This window comes from Seriola aureovittata, chromosome 7 (assembly GCF_021018895.1).
Source record: "Seriola aureovittata isolate HTS-2021-v1 ecotype China chromosome 7, ASM2101889v1, whole genome shotgun sequence".
Classification (NCBI taxonomy): Eukaryota; Metazoa; Chordata; class Actinopteri; order Carangiformes; family Carangidae; genus Seriola; species Seriola aureovittata.
This window is the reverse complement of record NC_079370.1, coordinates 14,775,737-14,795,712: the sequence shown is the minus strand read 5'-3', so window position 1 is coordinate 14,795,712 and position 19,976 is coordinate 14,775,737. Positions and strand designations below refer to the sequence as shown.

Sequence of the window (19,976 nt, the reverse complement as noted above, 5' to 3'; positions counted from 1 at the left end):
ATTATTTATTTATTTTTAAAAATGAGTTTATTCATCTGGTCAGCACTTTTGTTCTGAGCTTCAAAGGGACACTGTGTGTTTTTTATGGCCCCTGAGAGACTTTGCTGGGCAGAGGATCACAGCGTGGCAGATGGTTGGCTGTGCTGTGCCTGAGTGAAATGGCTGAGGTGCACTAATAAGACAGCCACCCACGCAGATATCAGGGATGCTTATCACCCTCTGTGGGGCTGTTTGACAGCAGGCGAGGTGGCGTTAGCTGGGCATATCCCTCTGAGGTTACATACATATTGTACATATCTTTTTACAGTGCTCTCACTGAAAAACCAAAGTTGTACAGCATTTTTTTTCTATCAAGCTAATACACTCCTTTTTGGTTTGCTGCAGACAAAAGAGGCCTTGTCAAGGTTTTCTCAAGGTTGTGTGAAAATGGGAAGGAAAACGCGTTCATTAACCAATAACTCACTGTATCTTTCTCTCCCTCTTCCCTCTATTTTTTCCTTGCTCCCGTCTCTCTGTTTTGTTCTTCTTGAGTGATGAGCTAGTCCGCTGTCCTCTGGGTGACATTCAAAGCCAACATAAATCCTGCTCTTTACGGTATAGTGCAGCGATAAAGCTTTTCTGCTAATTGGAGATGTAATGAATTACCATAATTAGTTATTGAATATACTACATGGCATATAGAGAGGAAATGCTTTGTTTTAGGGTAGAGAAGGGACTTGGTGAAACAATGAGATATTCAGTCAGTGGAGATCACCAAATGTCATTTGTGCAACATTTCTGACAATATCAGCCTGCATTTAGGTAGATTATGAAATGATGACATGTTTTTGGATTGATGTGGAATTGTGGATTTAATGCATGAACACTTTCACTTTTTTTTTTAATTTTTGCTGACATATCTTAGTATTTCCATCTAAGAGTCCTCCTTTTAATGTTAGGCTATGGGTTAGGTTGCCAAAGGCAAGTAAGGCTAAATATTGCCTCTCATTTTTATGTGCCAATAAAGGATTTCCTTAATGGATGTCAACTACACCCCCATCCCCCTCGATAGATTTGGACAGCCATATCCTCAGAATATACAGGTTCTTTTATTGCAATTTAACATCAAGATATAATGTTTCATAGATAAATGCCACTGTGCCATTAATCTACTGAGCACTAAATTACACTAATGATACCAGAATATCACTAATTAATACTTGCAACCATAAAGATACACTTTTACCGTCCAAATATATATAGATTGAGCTGCTGAGTAATAATAAATAAATTTTAGATTTGCTGAGAAAGATGATGGAAATATAAAACAAACTTCCCTTCGGGACAGAATACATTTCTAGTTATTTTTTACGGATGGCTTAGAGCTAATGCATGGATTCTGTTCTGATAATCCTACCAACTAATATCTTTGTTTTGCTTTTTTTGAAGCAGTCACTTTGTCATCCTTCCACTTTTTATGATTGCCTTCTGGATAAATAACCCCCCAGGGCATATCAGTACACAAATATCCCTGTGCTAACAGTGATACCGGCTCATATCTTTGTTCAGAAATATAATGTACCATCATCATTTCATACCATTACCCCTGGGGTTGGTAAGAAGGCTAAAGACTTGATCTATACCACTTTAGAGAGGTAATCTTGATCAAGCTGTCAGCTGTTTCTGCTGCTCTTTAACCAGGTCACTCAGCCATAGATCACACCGCAGCTTCATAGAGAGTTTCTGTCAGGAATAACACTGCCTTATTTATGTGGTATCCCCTGGCATTTTGCGGGAAATGTATTACCTCTCCAACTGGCCCACTGTCAGCATTCCATTAAAGCCTCTCCCCCTGGTCTAAATCTTAAAATCTGAAATAGACACTTTTTAAATGCAAGTCACTCTTAATTGAGGTCAGTTTCTGTTAACATAACTCATGGCAGCTGACAAATTAAGGTTTCCTCAGCTGGCTTATGACATTGTGAGGAGACATAGTGTATTTAAAGTGAAAGCAAAAGGAAGATCATGACAGGTTGCTTTGAAAATTCATATTTTTGGAAGTTGATTGAGAGCTGAATGAGATTTTCATCACATTCACATATTTTTCCAATACTTAATGTATAATATTATGAGCTGCAAGGCAGGGTTAGTGGCAGGCCGGTAAATATGGGTCAAGACAGTTTCATTTATTACAAGCACCACACCCACATCTCTCACATGTTTTCGGTGTCTTTTCTTTCGTCTTTTTAACTGCCTTGTGGGAGCTGCAGACATTGACGTGCAGGGAAGACCTGTGTATCTCACGACCAGTAGGGGAGACACAAGTGGCTGCAGTGTCTGAAAGTCCAGTTTCTGCCCTCAAAAACATCCCCATCAACCACCTCAAAAATGTTACTTTGAACACCATCATGTCCCAGCTGATATTTTAAACCGACAAAGCTGTTTTTGCTGCACAGAGGCTTCGTCATCTCTTACTCCATGCTTCACTGTTACTACAAGGTCTGTGGGGTTGGCGGTCCAGGCTGTCAGGCAGGGTAGAGCTATGTGCTGACATGTCGCTTAGGATAAATCAGGCTTATCAAAGTGACAGGTGTTTGTCCACCTGCTATAAACATCTCCCACGCCTTGCTCCTACTCCATCTCCTCACAGATTATTTATAAGGCTGCAGCCTCTGTACTCTGGCCCTGTTTACTCTCTGGCTGTGGCTCTAATATCAGGACAGCGCTCCGCCACTGATTTACTCTACTAGTTAGTGAGGTGAATAATGACCCTGGATGGTCTGGGAGGATAGTTTGTAATCAGGGAAGGTCAGAGATGCTAGAGATGCTCTAACTGTAATTACAGCCATCTCCACACTGTACATCTGACACCTCACTGCAGCTGACTGCCTGCCAATCCTGTGCAAACTGATCATCCCTCTCTCCCCTTCTCTTTTCCTCTTTTACTCCCCACGGGGTCAGATGCCCCTGGTTGTAATGACCTCACATTCAGGTTGAGGTCCCATCTCAATGTCAGCTCATAATATAGCAGCTTTTTTGCAAGACAGCACCCTGACAGAGGAAGTAAAGGCATGAGGGCTGAGTTACAGGAGCTTGCTGAGCTAACTGAGTCACTGGATAGCACATCGCTGCCATCGCTCCCATTTAGTGTCAGCTTCGGTATGTATTCAAGCATGGGTCCTGCCAAGTTAACCTGATTTAGTGACATATGTATACATAACCTGATTTAGTGGTCAGTATATACATAATTCTGGGTTGTTTGGGGTACTATGCACACATTGTTGGTATGCTCATGCTGTGTCAAAGGGGTTTTAAGGGGTTGATTCAAAACTGACCAGCTGGTTGGGTGATTTTGGCCCAGCTGCTCATTCATTAATTTTCCTGTTTAGCCATTGCCAAACTGTCTGGATCCATCTTACCTTCAGAGGTTCGTATGACACACGTGACGGTAACATTAGCTGTTTATTGGCCATCACAACTTTGATATGTGACATTTACATGAAGTGCCAGCTTTGCTAGCTAAAAAGTTTATAGTGAGGTAATGAGCAAAAAAGGACTACAAAATGATTCAAAACTGAATGTAATGTGATAAATGTAAGATTTTCAATAATACAGCAGCTGCTAAGTTTGGCCATGAAACATTGTGTTAAAATGAAAACTAGTCATTGACATTAGCTGCTTGGTTTAAGAAACAGTGACAGTTACTGTACCATCAAGAGTCACCTAAAAGAAATAGCAAGGTAAAAGGGATGAATATGACAACATAATGATTCAAAAGTGAAAGCAATGTGATAAGATTTCAGTAGCCTTAGCCATGAAATATAGTATACAGCTAACATGATATTTTGAATAACATTAGCTACTATCTTTCTACCACTGCAAATCTAATGTTTAGATAAAATAAAACATGGCATTAACATTAGCTGTAAATTTGGTGATCAATAATCTAATATTTAGATGAAACTGGAGCTACTACATCTGGCCATCAAACATTGTATTTCAGGGGTGGAGCCAGACATTGTCAACATTCGGGGCTTAGCTTAACTTCAGTCTATATTCAGGGTGAACTCTTGCAACAGTGAACAGAATGAACTCTTACTCTGGCCATCATGCCTTACTGTCTGTTGATGTAGATGAGTGTTGGTGCTGTACGTGTGATTATGTGTAGCCTGGCTGCAAATTTTCTTGTAAGGGACTTTGACCTTTGAGGGGATATGCTCCCGTGGGAAATTTGATTCCACCATTCACAGCATAGATGCTCTATTTACTGTGTCAAGCCATTTGTACATTTGGGGAAAACATGATAGTTGCCCGAGAAAAAAAACCCCAAAAAAAGTCCAGAGCCTGCATCATATTTTGAATCTAATTGTTCTCTGTTTCCATCATCCTGAAACCGAAACACAACAGATTCAGACAAGGAAAAGTCATCAGACCCACCACTGAGGAGTCCCAGAGGTCATTGTTGACATGCCTCAAGTGTTGCTTTACTTTTTCTACTTCAATAAGGGTGGCTGTTCGTACCGCTCGATAACTATGAAGGTACTTTAAGGCCAGAATGTTTTAAAAGCAAAAAAAAAAAGAAAGAAGAGAGAAGATAAATAACAAACTGTGAATGTAAATCAAAATCCATAAATGATAAAATAAAACTGTAAATGTAAAAGCAAAGCTGCAAACGACATACAACACAACTGTAACAAACCGGTTGTCCTGTTTTGATTATGTTACACTGTCAGGCCTTTTCACTCAGCTCCTCCTTTGCTTTCAAGTTTCAATTCTGTCATTCTCAGTGTTGTTGTCCTCCTATAATTTTCTGATTTATGACTTTTGTTTTACATTCGCTGTTTGTTATATTTTGCTTTCAAACCTTCTGGCCCTAAATTACCTTCATAAATCGCCCTCCAGTGATTCCAGAGGTGTAGTAGCCAACTGTTTGATTTGTAGCTGATTTTTATGATGCCGCTGCCTAATACTCTTAAACACAGGAGCATGACTGAAGTTATGATGGCTAAATTGGTCTTTTGTTTTATCTGCAGCCCTTCTAATTACTACCACGGATGTTCACCAGGTCCTGTGTGTTCATGAATAGGAGCTTCCAAACAATGAAATGTAATCACTAAACACTATGACTGTAAGATCTGGTGTGTGCAAAATAGCTGTGTGGGTTTGTGTGTTTTAATGTTAATGACAACTTCAACATTAAAGTAATATTAACAGTAATAATATTATTAGTCCAAACTACCATTTCAAAGTGACTTATATTTTTAGTTTGCAAAGTTTGAGTTTAAATACAAATTTTATTTGTTTTTCACATATTTGCATTTGGTCATACTTTGCAGTGTTTACACAACGTTTGCAATAAGTGGTTTTTGATGCTTCCTTTAAAAAAGCTTGATAACGTAAATGTCAGTAATATTGCAACACTGAGTGGCTGATGAGTAATTAACTGGTGGGGACCAACATGGTAACAAAATGCTGAGACTGCACATTTTGTGCCTTCGGGATGTTATGATGTCGTGCCAGGCCTTCACCATTATTTCAGGCCACGCCACTGAAACAGACGCTTTGCTGGGGTCTATAGTTGTTTGTTTAAAGGCTTTTATCGTGTTTGACATCAATTAATCCGTGCCTCCCCTCCTGGGAGTTTCTCTAGCATGCAGTGTGTTGCATATTATGTACATTTGTATTCATGCATGATATTATAATAATAACTTTTTTTGGCAGAAACCCAGCAGTTTTGTGTAGGGAGACACAATTTGCAGGGTATACTGTATTGTAACAATGAATATGCAGATTATACAGTTTTGACTGATGCAATTGCAGTTTGTTCACAGACGATTTGGTCTCTTTGCATATCTAACCATAGTCTCATGTTACTTTGAAATTTAGCTCTAAGTGTGGGGGGTGAGCAACATTATACTGCTGACAACTGCTGCTGACTGCCCATTAACTGCCTTAAAAATATGACCAACATTTTTAGTGTTTCTAACTGTTGCTGCAGAAGTTGAGGCAGTTACGTAATTTTTGTCCCTGCCAGTATGAAACTCAAATCAAGCAAACTTGGAGACCAGGACGGGCACCATCTCAAAAACTTTGTATAGATCTGTTCTCACTTTGACAGTTAAGGGTCTTTCTCTGTTGGGTAGTGACAAGACAGCTACAACAAATCGACTTTGATTGTGAAACAAAAACATTTCCAAAACAAACTAATCCAATTCTTCAGTTAGGGGAATTCCACACTTAGGGCACATGATGGCATCTACCCCAGCCCTATTTGCTGAAGAAGACCATAAGGGAGAGGTCTGAAAGCTACAAAAATTGGTAGTAAGTAGACATTTGAGTTCAGATTATTCTGCTTCCCAAAGGTCAAGAGTGCTCAAATGACGGTGCATGTTCAGTGCCCAAAGTTTAACATGGCGGTGAACTCCTGTTGAGGACTTTATGTGTATTAAACCAGATCTGCTGAACTTCAGACTTTCTGGTTTGGCAGTTCACATCATTTTACGTGAATATTAATGAATTTGACATAGGCCCATTAACATACCATGAATGATAATCATGTGAATTTAGGATACTCATTACATATGTATTAAATGAATAGCAGGTGGGGTAATTTGAGTAATTTGTGGCTATATGCAGACGCTTAGATGATGGACGGTGTCTGGAGAAGACAAGCTGAGCTGGCCAGTGGATCTACTGCAGAGTAAGGAGAATTTAGGCTCATCATAAAAGATTTCTCCTTGCCTCTTATTTCACTTGGACATTTTTATGTTTTTTTTATTTTCTACCTCATTGCAGCCGTGAGCTGCCTGCTGATTTACACACACTGGCAGCAAAGCACAGAGGCCTCAAGAGACGGTGCCCTCTACCCCTCCATTTTTTTTCTTTCCTCTTGTTTCTCCACCCTCTGTCGTCCTTTCACTGCCACCACCAGCCATCTCTCCATTCACTGAACTGGATCTGACCAAAGAGCTCCCCCTGTACTCGTTCCTCATCTCTAACAAGACATTAGTCTGGAGGGGTTGTTATTCACACATGATCTTGTGACACACCAAGGGGCCCTTCCCCTGTGCCAGGACACAAATTCATATAAGGATGAGCAAAAGGCATCATGGACACTAAAGGTATCTTACAACACTCATATTTCATTTCAGAGTTCCTAAACTATCATCTGAGCTCATTACAGCCAAGACTCTTGTTCGTAAAATGTGTACACCCCTTTTCTATAAAGAAATGTGCTTTAGTGTGGATTAATGAATATTTGTGGATATGCACAGTAAGTACAGATATGTTATCTTAACACAAGGCCCTTCCCTCTCATCCATCTGTTTACTGCAGCACGCTCCAGAGGGAACATGTCTGATTTTACACACCGTATTATTTCAGGAAATCATGAAGCAGTGATCTCAACTCCCACCCCCCTCCCCCCCAGGCCCATGTGTTCCAGGCGCAGGAGCTGCTTTCACGCTGATCAGCCCAGATTCCAGGAGAAGAGAAGCTGTTGCTCGCCCTGCTACGGTGATCACTCCCCTTTCCCAGTTAATTGCTACATCCGTGCACCAAGAAGCGACAGCATGTGGAGGGGAAATAGCAGGTATAAGCCATGCAGAACCGACGAGAGGTACCTGGGCTATTGGGTTTGATAAATGATGGATAGCTGTTAATTCAGCTCATTTCCATCTGTGACAACTTAGTGACAGAGAAAAATGTTTCAGCCTTGAGAAAAAGTATTTTTCACCAGATTGAAGCAGGTGTGAGGATATGTTTGACTTTTGAGCACACGCACACGCACGGCTACAAGGACAGATGTAACATCTGAAAAATCCCTTTTTGGCTGTGAGGTTGTGGAATTTTTGTGGCCCTCAGTAAATCAGAGCTCAGTATCGGCATGAAATGTGGGAGACCTTGAAAAATACTCAGAGTCAAGGCGTATGTTATTAACAATTCAATTAATCCCAGACTTCCAGATCATTTACCTTGCTCCCTCATCTGCCCTATAGTGAATGTGATTGTTTTGCTTTATAACAAGCCGCACATCAGTGTCACCGGCCTGTGCTGTTATCATATGACTGTTGTTGATGTATAACTCCAACATTACTCCTTTAGGTCTCATCCCGTATCTATTGGCAGTGCAGCTGGGCTTTTCTGATATCGACTCATCCTGGTTCCACAGAGTTGCAGTCGCAGAGATTTAATATCTCAAGTGGTGCTGAACTCCTCTAGCTACTAATGGATTCTGTATAATGTGGCACTTAAAATGCATTAGCTGCCTCTGATTTATCTGTAATTTGCCTCCACTGGAGCATATCTCCCTCAATACTTCCATTTGTTTTTGGCTCAGCAGAAGAACCCTGATTGGGATTTCATATTATTACATTTCAGTTTGACAATTTGGTTCTTTCCACCACATAAAGTGTATTTTTGCTTTTGATGATTCTGTGTTAATTACACAACAGAGGGAATCATAAGTCAAGCATGAGATCACAGACATGAGGTTCGGTTTATTTGAGCTGTTGTGGCAGAAATACATGCTGACTTGGTGTGAGGCAGATGGGTATCTCCCAGAGGGGCCATCTTCCTTTATCTTCTCTTCTCTGTTTTATGTGTCAAACAATAAGCATACTAATTAGCTTTAACTGAGATAAAGCATTTGTGGAAATCATTGTTTTTCCTCTACTTGTCCGGCAAAATTTCATCCTGGAATCTGAGTGATTTTACTTGCTCCTAGTGTTTTCACTCCATTTGACGTCTTTGGGGTCACACAACATGGAGCAGAGAGCTGTTAGCCAATCGATCTGATGGGTTTAAATGTGTCAGTGTTGTCATGGCAGCAGAGCCGTACTGACAGGCTAGGCTACAGCAGCTCAAGGTTAACAGCCAGTGGACCAGAGTCACAGACCATTAAAAGAGGAGTCAATACTGCTGGACAAAAACCAGCAATGTAAACATTTTAGTCCGCAGGACTGTAAGCAGCAAACAACACTTAACTGTTACAGAGACCTCTTAACAAATGCTAAGCCATAATGCTGAAACATTATCTTTAACAGACATAACCGTTAGTCTCAAAGCCCAACAAGATTACTTTCTGCAGCCTGTCCAGTTTTAGCATTTCAACTTAATAATAGTCAAGTGTTAACATAGGCTATTAAGTTTTAAATGGTGGAATCGGAATATAAAATACCCACAGTACATCTTTTGCATCGACATGTGTCTGTCAAGGTGACAGTGACGCAGACAGTGTAGATAGATAGAAAGATACTTTATCCCGTTGGTATACACGATATATATAAGAGATATAAACAATATCACTGTAGTGAAATATAGAAGTTTGGACTGAATAGATAAATTTTGAGTTGCTGCTTTCATGACACAACAGACCACTAAAATGATCCATCTGAGAATGTTTTATGAAGGAGGAGAAATTGTTAGAACAGAGTTTCCTTGTGCACACATTTGTGTAAAAGTAGCCTTCATTTCAACACCTCTGGTGTATTTTCTGAATGTATTCGAGGTATAAACCCTTCTGAACATCCACCCAAAGCAAACATCTGCAGCACTGACAGCCTCAGTACATGTGAAGGTGCAGGGTAATGCTGCCCCACATTGTTAAGCGCTGACAAAGAAGACATATGCATTTACTGCATTAACATATGAGGATGCACATGAGCTCACACAGCCTATACACCCACACATCCTCAGGAAAGATGTTCCCCCACCCCACCCCCCACCCCTCCAGTTTGAGTTTGTGGGCTTTCCTACTGTCCAAATTGTTCTGCTGCTTAGAGCAGAGCAGGTCTAAGGTGACATCATCCCCCCACCCCACCCCCTCCAAATAACAGAAGCCTTTTGTCTGTTCCTGTTCTGAATTTATAATGAATATCACGACGGCTGCAGAGAGACAAAGCTAATCTAATTAGCTGTGCAGATATGTGACTTTGCCATCGCTCTGTTTTGTGGTCATTACCTCTTGCTGCTCACTGAGGGAGCACGTGTGTGTGTTCACAAAGCAAACACACACACACACACACACACACACACACACATGCACACCCTCAGAGAAATATGCGACTGTGGTGAAAAGGCTCGTACAAAAGCCAAAGTGACAGATAGAAAAGGTGGCTTGTCAGTGCAGCTGGCATTTTGCTCAACAGGGAGCAATGTAGCCCGTCTACCTGGTAGCCCTCTCAGACAGGAGCGAGTGCATTGGCATCCCAAAGGACTCCCTTCCAACCACACACCTGACAAGGGGGCTGTCTGGAAACTCTGCAGAGACCCTATTACACGTCATACTGCTAAGCACTGCAGTGGCCACCGGATGACAAGCTCGCCACACCTCACACTTTATTAAGAGGGGACTTTCAGCCACAGAGAGACATTACGCTGTCACTGCTTAAGATATCACATTGTTATCTGCACATATCTGTCCAACTTCACGTTATAAATGACCAAAATTCACAATGCTTGGTTGAGTGTGTTTATCAAGTAAATATAGACAGTTACAGCAGATACAAACTGATGGATGTAACAACACTGCCATCTTCAGGCAAATTGTTGCTACCACTTTATAGCTGTGCAGACAGAACATACTGGTAAACAACACTTTATGGACTGGTACATTTTTCTAATAATTTAGTGTACATGTTTCAAACTGAAATGGCTAAATGATAATGATAATAATTAGGAGCAAATGTGCAGTATTGGGGGGTAACAGGCAACTTTCCTCTTCACACCTCCTGTACAAAAGGTTGTTCAGGATGTAAGTGCATAGACAAAAAATATGACGATGTTCTCATGTAGAACCAGATGAGCAGCTGAGGGTTTCCTCCTGGCTGGTTCCTATGAGATCAAGCGAAGCTGTACTCTCTGCTTTGTTTATTGCCAAATCTTTAATCTGAGGTTCTGAGCTGGAACAGCAAAGAGAAAATAGGGTATGGGAAGTAAATTCAGTGTTAAAGTTTAGGCAATGAGGCAGAAGGAGTGAAGGGAGACTTCAAAGCGTGACATTACAGTACCTGTGTGTATCAAAGTCACAGGTGCAGCACATGCTGAGGTCCTTCTGCAGATCTTCTTCAGAGTTAAATCTTCTCAGGCCGCAGCGCTGGACCGCCTGGACCACAGAGTAGTGAGTCCTTCCAGCAGCGCAGGCCTCTATCTTGGACACGCTGAGCTCTGATTGCAAGAAAAGGTGCAAGCAGCTGTCGGACAGCAGCAGAGGGCTCTGGAGGATCCTGGAGAATTGGCACAATAAACAAATTAAAGTTAGTGTAAGCAGTAAACTATATTGGTTCCTGATGTGAATACAGCAGTCACGTGACCTGGTGTTTATGGAAACTGATTCACCAGTTTTTTTATGTTTCTCTTGTAGTATATCAAAGTTCACAAGTGTATTGATCCGTGAGGTCACTCTTACTGTTCCAAAAACTTCTGGAGCCCTTTCATCCGCTCAGTGATCTGTTGCGCATTGTTCAGGCTGAAGAAGGGATTTTTGGGGGGCAGCTCTGGTAGCTGTACCCTGCAAAAGACACAAATACTATTAAAATGACAGGAACCGTTGAGCAGATTAACTTTACCGTGAGAGTTTAAAGTAGATGTGTTCTATTATTTTCTCTCAGAGTAATTTTTAGAATACTTACATCAGCATTGAATTTGCTTGTAGTTTTTGTCTGAGCCATACGAACTCACTGTACCTCCTTCTCACACTTGAGATCTTCTTGTTGAAGCACACGCTGTCAGTCTGAAACAGTACACAAGTGTGACACTCATATTACAGTCAGATCCACTATTTGACTGTAGAGATTAAGACAACTTCTGTTTATCATTTTACTTACATGTAAACAAATCTCATAGTCTATGTAGGCATGCCAAAAGTCATTCTTTTGTATCCGCGGGTCCCGCACCCAGACACTGATGACCTGCTGCATGGAGGAAGGCAGGAAAGACTGAAACACTGAACTGAATGCACTATTATGACAAAGGGGAAGTTTTTATTGGTAGATAGAGGAAGTTCTATGACCAACACAAAATGAACTAGAATAGGAAAATCCCACCAAATATCCTGCATTGCTCAGGATTAAAACAGAAGTTGATTGTTATTTAAGCAGTTATCAGAATTTAAAGCTTCTGAGTGCAACATGTGGCTTTTAACATATCTACTTTTTATGACATATACATTTTTTTTTTTTTTTTAAATATCAGATATACAGCATAACTGCAGAACCTACCTGACTCACAGAGTTGTCAATTTCTTTTCTCATAATGTAAATTTCCTTAAGTTTGAATCTCAATAGCGTAAAGTCAGCCAGGTAGTGCTGCACTTAGCATTGAGCCAGTGCTTTTTATTTCCAGTTTTGTTGTCCAGGAGCAAAGGTTTCAAAATAAAGTCACAAGACTGAGATTAGCTCCTCCCCACTTTGAAATCAGCAACCTGGAACTGATCATTTCTTTCAGTGATGTTCCCACCTCATGATTTAACATGTGAAAAAAATAAAAATAAAGGAATCAATAGTCAAGTATCACAAAAGGTTTCCTTTATTCACAGAGACTTCACAGATCCATGGTCAACAGTTACAGTAGTTCAGTAGCAGGTGTGTTTAAGGAGGTTGACGGTTCAGCTGAGTGTCCCATAACGGTCATGGGAGATATGTTGAGTCAGGACAGTGCCATCAGGATACAGATATCATGTACATAAGCCTGTATAATTATTGGAAGACAATGCCCTCCATAATGGACAGTCTCATATTTAAAGTGCTACATTTAGCCATTGTTAGATGCACAAACATTATTTTTCCAATGTGTGTAAATCTTATAGATTTACTTAATACATTATGATCTATTGAGTAATTCTGCCAGGACTTCACTTTGTTTAAAAGCAACAAATAATTATTTTAAAAAATTGTTATAATTCAATACAGATGAAAATATTTGGTAAATAGCAGCTGATTGGGGAAATTTATGGTGGGCAACATTTTAAAATACTTTACATCAACTGCAAGGGTCACACAGAGAAACAACCCACACAACACAGATTCAAACAACAAATGTTCAAACAATATGTTTACAATCTTCAGCTCTAACTGAAAACTAGATGGACTGGAGGTACAGATTGGACAGCAGTCTGTCCTACACAGTGTCGCTATACAAGATATAAAGCACACACTAAACAACCAAAGACCTCCCCCAGTGGAAGATCCTTGTGGCTAAACAGGACTATATATAACCAACTACTATATACCAACACATTTTTCGAAACAAAACATGTCCACAGTGATTGTGTCAGCTACATGACACAAAACCAAAGCTGCTACAGGTTAGTCTGACCTCAAATCAGCTGCGCCACATAAAGGTTAGTTTTAATTTCCATCGCAGTCTCCGCAAAGGCACAGTGACCTTTATTGAGCACCACGGGACTGAGAGCCCTTAAAATCCATCTCCACTGAGGTTCTTGCACCTGCCAGAGTCTGAAGCTCCACCTGCAGCGGGATGTAATTTCACAGTGTGCCTCTAATGTCAGCTGAAGGAGGAAACTCGATGGAGGTTAAACTAAGCTTCAGGTGAGAGCGCAGCTGTTTACCAGTTTTTCTCCGTACATACATACACGCACACACGCACACGCGCACACGCGCACACGCGCACACGCGCACACACACACACACACACACACACACACACACACACACACACACTTCACTGCTCCTCGTCTCCACAGTGCCAGGTCAGCTTCTGCTCGTAGAAGTCGATGACCACCTGGGGACACCTGGCGCTCGCTTCACGGGCAGGCAGTAGGGCCACGTCATCAGAGTTCTTCCTGTGGGGAAACAAAGAGCAGAAGGAAAACATTAAAAGGCTGCCGCAACTTTTAATGTATGTAGGATGCTTCGGCGGCAACCCACACTCCTGCCAGTTTAATCATCACAGTTATTTTGAAGTAAAGGGGTAATTCAGCTATTTAGTACTCCATTTCCATCCAGTCCGAGGATTCACAATAGCAGCTGAGGACAGTTTCTATTGGCTTTTAGCCCCTTGTATGGATCAAGCTCCCAAGCACTAGATCTTAGACTTCCCATAATGCATCTTTTTAATAGTGGGCATTCAGACTAAGAACAGCCATGTGTTGGTGGGGGCATGTTGCTTTAGGTACCAGTTGAGTAACAGATCCACAGGTTAGAAGGCTTGTCAGACAGCAAAACACTGGTTTATAGTATAATGGGAGGAGTTTACGATGCAGAAAAGTTATTAAAATGCAATCGTATCTTTCTTTACAATGAGCACCAGGTGAACAGCAGAAATACTGCTACGCACATTACAGACATTGATAAGCTGTTTCAACAGTGCTGTTGTCTGTCTGAACACGGCCTTAGACCCTCCATGCATGCTAAATGCCCGCATCTTTGTAATGCAGATGCAATGTCTGTTCAATTTTGTAGTTTCCAAATCCAGGTCGAGATTGCCCAAGTTGTGTCGCAAGTTTTTTTTCTTTTTTTTTTTTTTTTCAGACTTCCACTAAAGATAATGTTATGACACAGACCTGTTTTTGAATGTGTTTTAGTGTGATAATATCCTTTAGCACATTTACTCCATAACCTGTTACTAATCCAGGAAATGTTTTGTCAGGTTGTCAACACCAATGTTGTCTTAACTTAGCCTCCTCAGTAAATGATATATTCAATTTTATACCAACAACAACAACACGTAACACCCTCATAAATCTGATGCTTCATCATCTCTGCTATAGTTTGAACATGTGGATTGTAAAACAAGTGTGGCTTTTACCGTCAGGCAAACATTTACCCAACCACTGGCATTCATTCAAGGACAGAAAAAGGGAAGCAGTGGAGTTACCATTTGACGAGGAACATGAGCTCTCCCTGTCTGTCTGTGGAGCCGATGATGCATTCAGGCTCGAGGTAAGTGCTGAGGTTAGTGGGTGCATCTGACTGCTTGTCATTTGGCTCGAGGACGTTGCTGTCGCTCTGCAAAGTGTGAGTCTGCCGCTGAGACTGCATAGAGGACCGCAGAGCAAATGACAAGGACAAAGGTACAGCAGACAGCAGTTAGAAGACAAGACAGTCTATGTGTGGCATTTTCTTTAACTGTACATCATCACCACTGTGAAAAGGGGAAACTTAACTGCTTTCACTTTCAGGGGTATAGCAAAACTAACTACATTCACATGCCCTTTGGTTTCATATTCACCATTAAAAATGTCAAAAAAGTAGGAATACATTCTGCCAACATGGTCAAATGCTTTTACTCTAATTCAGCTTTTACTGTAAGAGAAAAAGTTTCCTGAATTTTCTGAGTCTAACTATCAACCTAATGCAATACACTACATGAAGTGTGATCTAATAATATGTTGCTGTTGTTTTTTTTCCTTTTTGCAGATTCAGGTGCAGACGTTCTGTAAATAACATGGAAACAACTACATTTACAGACACTCCAGCACTGCATTTCTCACATACTCACAATTTCCGTCTCTTGCTCTGTCATTTCTTCTTTGGGAACAAACTCTTGTTCAGTTTGCTCTTCCTCATTCTCTTCTGATAGAAGATGGGTGTTTCTCAGGAACTCTTCAATGAGTTCAGGACAGTCCAGATTGTCCTCGGGTTCCCATGTGTTTTCTGCACTGTAAACATGTCAGAAGGAGGAGAGAGTACACTTTATTCATCGTGCAGGAACAATAAATTATATGCACTGTAAGCACGCATTTATATGTATATATATATATGATTCTGCAACACCACTCACTCGGTGAAGCCTTTCCACTTCAGAAAGTACTCCACTCTTCCATTAGAGATCCTGCGGCGGATTATTTTTTCAACCACAAACTCCTGGACAACTGTGGTCTCCTCGGTCTTCCGCTGTTTGGCAGTCTGCTTCTTTCTCATCCTGCCATGAAACAGAAAGCAGGAAATGAATGACAACCGGCTCGTGTTACCGTCAGGACATTCACAGGCAAATTAAAAGCACAACAGAAAGTGTCTATTTTTTGTTAAAAGTCCACACTGGCGTCTGAAATAATCACTTTCATGTCCCTGTTGCCGGCATATTTGCAGAACATGGCAGTGGTGAGTACTCTGCTGTGCCCTTCAGACAATGATCCATACGCTTATTATAGCGCTCCACCTGCTGTTTGTTTCCAGAGCACGCACACAACAGACTACTCCTTCAGTAAAACGCAACACGTTAGTATCCACACACTTGGGCTGTTTACTCAGACTGTTTAGTTAAAAGTACATTGAGCAGACAGCAGCTTGTAAACATGAGTGGAAACGCGCCTGTGTGATGCACAAGACGCTGTGATGAACAATATGCACGTACGCTTTCGGTGTTTACTTAATCTCGGCGGACAGCCTGCTGCTCTGCTCTGCTCTGCTCTGCTCTGTGTGGAGCCTGTCGCTGGAAACTACATGCACACGGCGCCGTCGATGCCGCTTTGTGCGCAAATGTGTCGTTCGGCGTGTTTACATGAGCCAAACAACTTTTTCATGAATGATTTCAAATTAAAGATGGCCGTGGATGCTCGGAGGAAGTGGTTGCCAAGGGAAAAGGTCATGCCAGGAAAACCGGGAGGAGACGACGGGGACGCGCACGCCGCCGACCAATCGGAGAAGAATCCGCTCGTCCGTCCTCGTTCCAGTGGTCTGGAACAGCCGTGCCACCCATGGGCGTCAGCTGGGTATGGCAGGGGACTGCGTGCACTTGTCATATCTCACTGACATTAAAGACTGCTCTAGATTTTTGATGCTTTGATCTTTTGGATTGTCGTCAGTGGAAGCAAACATGGAGGCAGATATTCATTTGGAAGCTGCTACTAGAAAAAAACAAAAAACATAAAGCTCATCAGAGTGTAAACAGATTCATGTACATCCAAAAAAGTAAACAAACAAACAAACAAACTAAAACTAAAATTAAAAATAATCAGAAATCTAAATTTAAAAATATCATCGATATGATCGCCTTATGATCGCATTAGGTGAATGAGCTTCGCCATCTATATTATTATATTATATATTATATATTATGTTATATATTATATTATATCATATGATATATTATATTATATCATATGATATATTATATTATATTATATTATATTATATTATATTATATTTAAAGTATGATTTTAAGGTACTTGTACTTTACTTGAGAATTTCCATTTTATGCTATTTTATACTGTTATTCAACTACATATTACTCTGTTATTTTTTTACTTGACTAGATTTATTTTGTGTCTATAGTTACAATTTACCAGCTAAGGATTTCACATATGAAACACATGATCATCATAAAATACGATATATGGCTATAGGATCTATCCAACTGTATAAAAGTCGTTAAAGTCATCTCCACTACGACAACATTAAAATGCAACTTGCAAAAATGCCAAAAATATACAGACATGATGAAAGTAATTTTATGCAGAATGTTGCAATTCTGCATAAAATTACTGAAAACCTTTGCTTCTAATACTTATTACAAGTTGCTGCCAATATTTTTACTCAAGCCAATATTTTTTACTGGTAAGTGGGAGTATTTTCTCAATACTCCCACTAGAACATGGTTTTCACGGAGAGGATCTTTTCTCCACAACCTCCTAAACCACACTGAGGAGATCGAAGAAAAACAGCCCCTGGAGGATTTGATTGACAGCTCCCTTTTAGCCAATGAAAAACCCCAAAGCTGCTGATTGGCCAAAAAAGCACCACTGATAGGCCTTCCCACTTGACCAAGTTTACCTTTTTTTTTCCATCAGTTATTCCACACTGTTTGGTAACACACCACTGGGAGACGCTGCTTGCTTGTACTGCACTGACAGGTTCAGCAGGCCAAAAGCTCAGTGCTCCTGCTCCCCAGTTAACTACTGAGAATGGATTTATGCTGGAAAGCTCGTAGCAAAAGGCAGCAGAACAAAAGCTTTTACCAGAAGGTGGATTCACATTGGAACTGCCTCTGATGCACTGTTGTCTCTGATACCATTTCATCCTCGAGGCAGGATTATGTAACACTGAGCACATTTGTTCATGAAATGTACTTATGGAGCGGCACAGCAACATTATAAGAATGTAACACAGACGCAGGGATGCCTACAGTAACTGCAGCATATGGTGATCTTTCACAGTCCTGAGAATTAATACCTCAGTTTCATTTTCAACAAGAAAACACTGGGGAGGCCCTGGGGATGTGATTAAAAGTGGTTATAGTGGAAAGGCTTCAGTGAGACGCCTGCACAGAAGATGAATGTGGGGTGTATCGTCCTCAGAAAAGAAGCTCATTGATCACAGTATCAGGATCAGTAGGGACAGGACACAGGTCCTATGCAGGTTGCAAATCAATGTTTGGTCATTTGGACCTGCTACATATGCTCCATTTACCTCCCATGTGCAGTGGAAGGTTCAGGTATAGGTAGACAATTGTATGATCCTCAGGAACTGCAGGTTCTCTATTGATAAAGCCAAGCTGCTGTTTTCATCTGTGATTAATTATTAACACTGCGTTGAAGATGTTCTCAACAACTAAACACCGTTTTCTTTCTTTGCTCACAGCAGCTCTTGCTTCAAATGGGCATCTCTTTCTACACCAACTTATAAGTCATTAGAGATGCTTTCACCTCTTCTCTTCTGACAACCATTAGTTTACTCACATTCATTTCAGTTGCATTCTACAGCTAATATTTATATAACATTTCAGCCAAGTCCAGACAGTTTTGGAAATAAGGCTTCCTTTATAAAGGGTTTACTGGTTGTCTTTGTTATATATATATATATATATATATATATTTGTATATGTATATATACATATATATAGATAAGGAGATAGATAGAGATAGAAAGATATCATGTATTAACATTAGCATGGATCAATATAGCTGTTAGTTACACCTTATAAACTGTGTATAAAGAGTCTCTTCAGAAAGTGGTACCATATTTTTCAAAAAAAGAAACATCTACTTTATATTACATCTTTATGGGCCTGGGTATGTGTAAACCCAGACACAGAGACAAGTCATGTGCTGGTTATTTGCCGTATGACCTGCTGTTGCCCTTTAACCTCTTCCCTTCAGCTCTTTTGGGGTTTTAGTACTAGTTGCCATAGTAACTGAACAACTAATAGGGTTGAGCTGTCATTGTAGGTGCGGGAATGGCAGTAATGCAGTTAGGTCCTGTCTGGATTTATTGCTTTGCTACATTATGCATCATTTTGGGTTCTATTAACCAAAACCTAAGGAAGCAGGTTATTTCAGCTTGGGAACACAGCATGGCAAAGATCAGCCAATAATTTCTATAATTTCTACATTCACAATTTTTTTAAGGTGATTTTGTTTTTTCATCTTTATTGGATAAACTGACAGTGAAAATATACATGGTGAGAGAGAGAGAGGTATGACACGCAACAAAGATTGTCAGCTGAAATTAAACCTGGGACACTGAAGCTATATATTGTGGCTCTTAATCAACACACAAATAACTCAGCAAGAAGATCTATATTATTAGTTATGTTATGAAAACTATTACAGAACAGAAAACAATAATAATAATTATTATTATTATTTTTATTATTATTATTAGATTGATTTTAAGGGAATTAAAAGAATATTTGAGGTGTTTTTTTATGTCTTGCATGTAGTTGTAGCATAAATGACTCGACAACAGGCAATAATGAAGTGATTTGAAGCCTTTTTTGTGCCTAAAACCAAACTGACTGAACCCAAGATTGACCAGGGCACTAAAAATGAAATACAGATGTTGATGAAATGACATGCTCCAGAGCGCAGGGTGAAAAGATATATCGTGTTGTGCCGTCATCCCTTAAATCTGCTCAGTTCCCTTCCAGACAGGCACATTCCTGGGGCCCACTGTGAGTGTAGCCCTCATACAGATGGGCCTTGAGAGCCACCCTGTCAGAGCAGAAATGAGTCCAGATGGCTGGATCCTGCTGTGAGGAGAGAGTAGTGGTCTGTGTGGCTCAGGCCAAGCCTGACTGGACCCCTTTTCACATGGAGG

General features: G+C 40.6%; 2 protein-coding genes across 5 annotated transcripts; both read right to left on the bottom strand.

Annotated features, from left to right (window-relative positions):
• Nucleotides 1-10,436: 10,436 nt before the first annotated feature.
• snx10b (sorting nexin 10b) lies at nt 10,437-12,326 on the bottom strand. Of its 3 annotated transcripts, none has more exons than XM_056381172.1 (6): nt 12,198-12,326; nt 11,805-11,891; nt 11,610-11,710; nt 11,387-11,488; nt 10,989-11,204; nt 10,437-10,880 (listed from the first exon to the last, which is right to left on the bottom strand). In XM_056381172.1, the coding sequence occupies exons 1-6, from the start codon at nt 12,228-12,230 to the stop codon at nt 10,766-10,768; spliced, it is 654 nt and encodes a 217-aa protein (XP_056237147.1). In that variant the 5' UTR covers nt 12,231-12,326; the 3' UTR covers nt 10,437-10,765. The 3 variants fall into 3 exon arrangements, with proteins under 3 accessions (XP_056237147.1, XP_056237148.1, XP_056237149.1); XM_056381173.1 differs by having other exon boundaries at nt 11,805-11,888; nt 12,198-12,294; XM_056381174.1 differs by having other exon boundaries at nt 12,207-12,245.
• A 155-nt stretch (nt 12,327-12,481) lies between these two features.
• On the bottom strand, nt 12,482-16,487 carry cbx3b (chromobox homolog 3b). 2 transcript variants are annotated; one of them, XM_056381867.1, is made up of 5 exons: nt 16,294-16,487; nt 15,721-15,861; nt 15,439-15,598; nt 14,815-14,972; nt 12,482-13,780 (listed from the first exon to the last, which is right to left on the bottom strand). In XM_056381867.1, exons 2-5 carry the CDS (start codon nt 15,858-15,860, stop codon nt 13,660-13,662), a joined length of 579 nt encoding a protein of 192 aa, XP_056237842.1. In that variant the 5' UTR covers nt 15,861; nt 16,294-16,487; the 3' UTR covers nt 12,482-13,659. The 2 variants fall into 2 exon arrangements, with proteins under 2 accessions (XP_056237842.1, XP_056237843.1); XM_056381868.1 differs by having other exon boundaries at nt 16,309-16,487.
• Nucleotides 16,488-19,976: the final 3,489 nt, after the last annotated feature.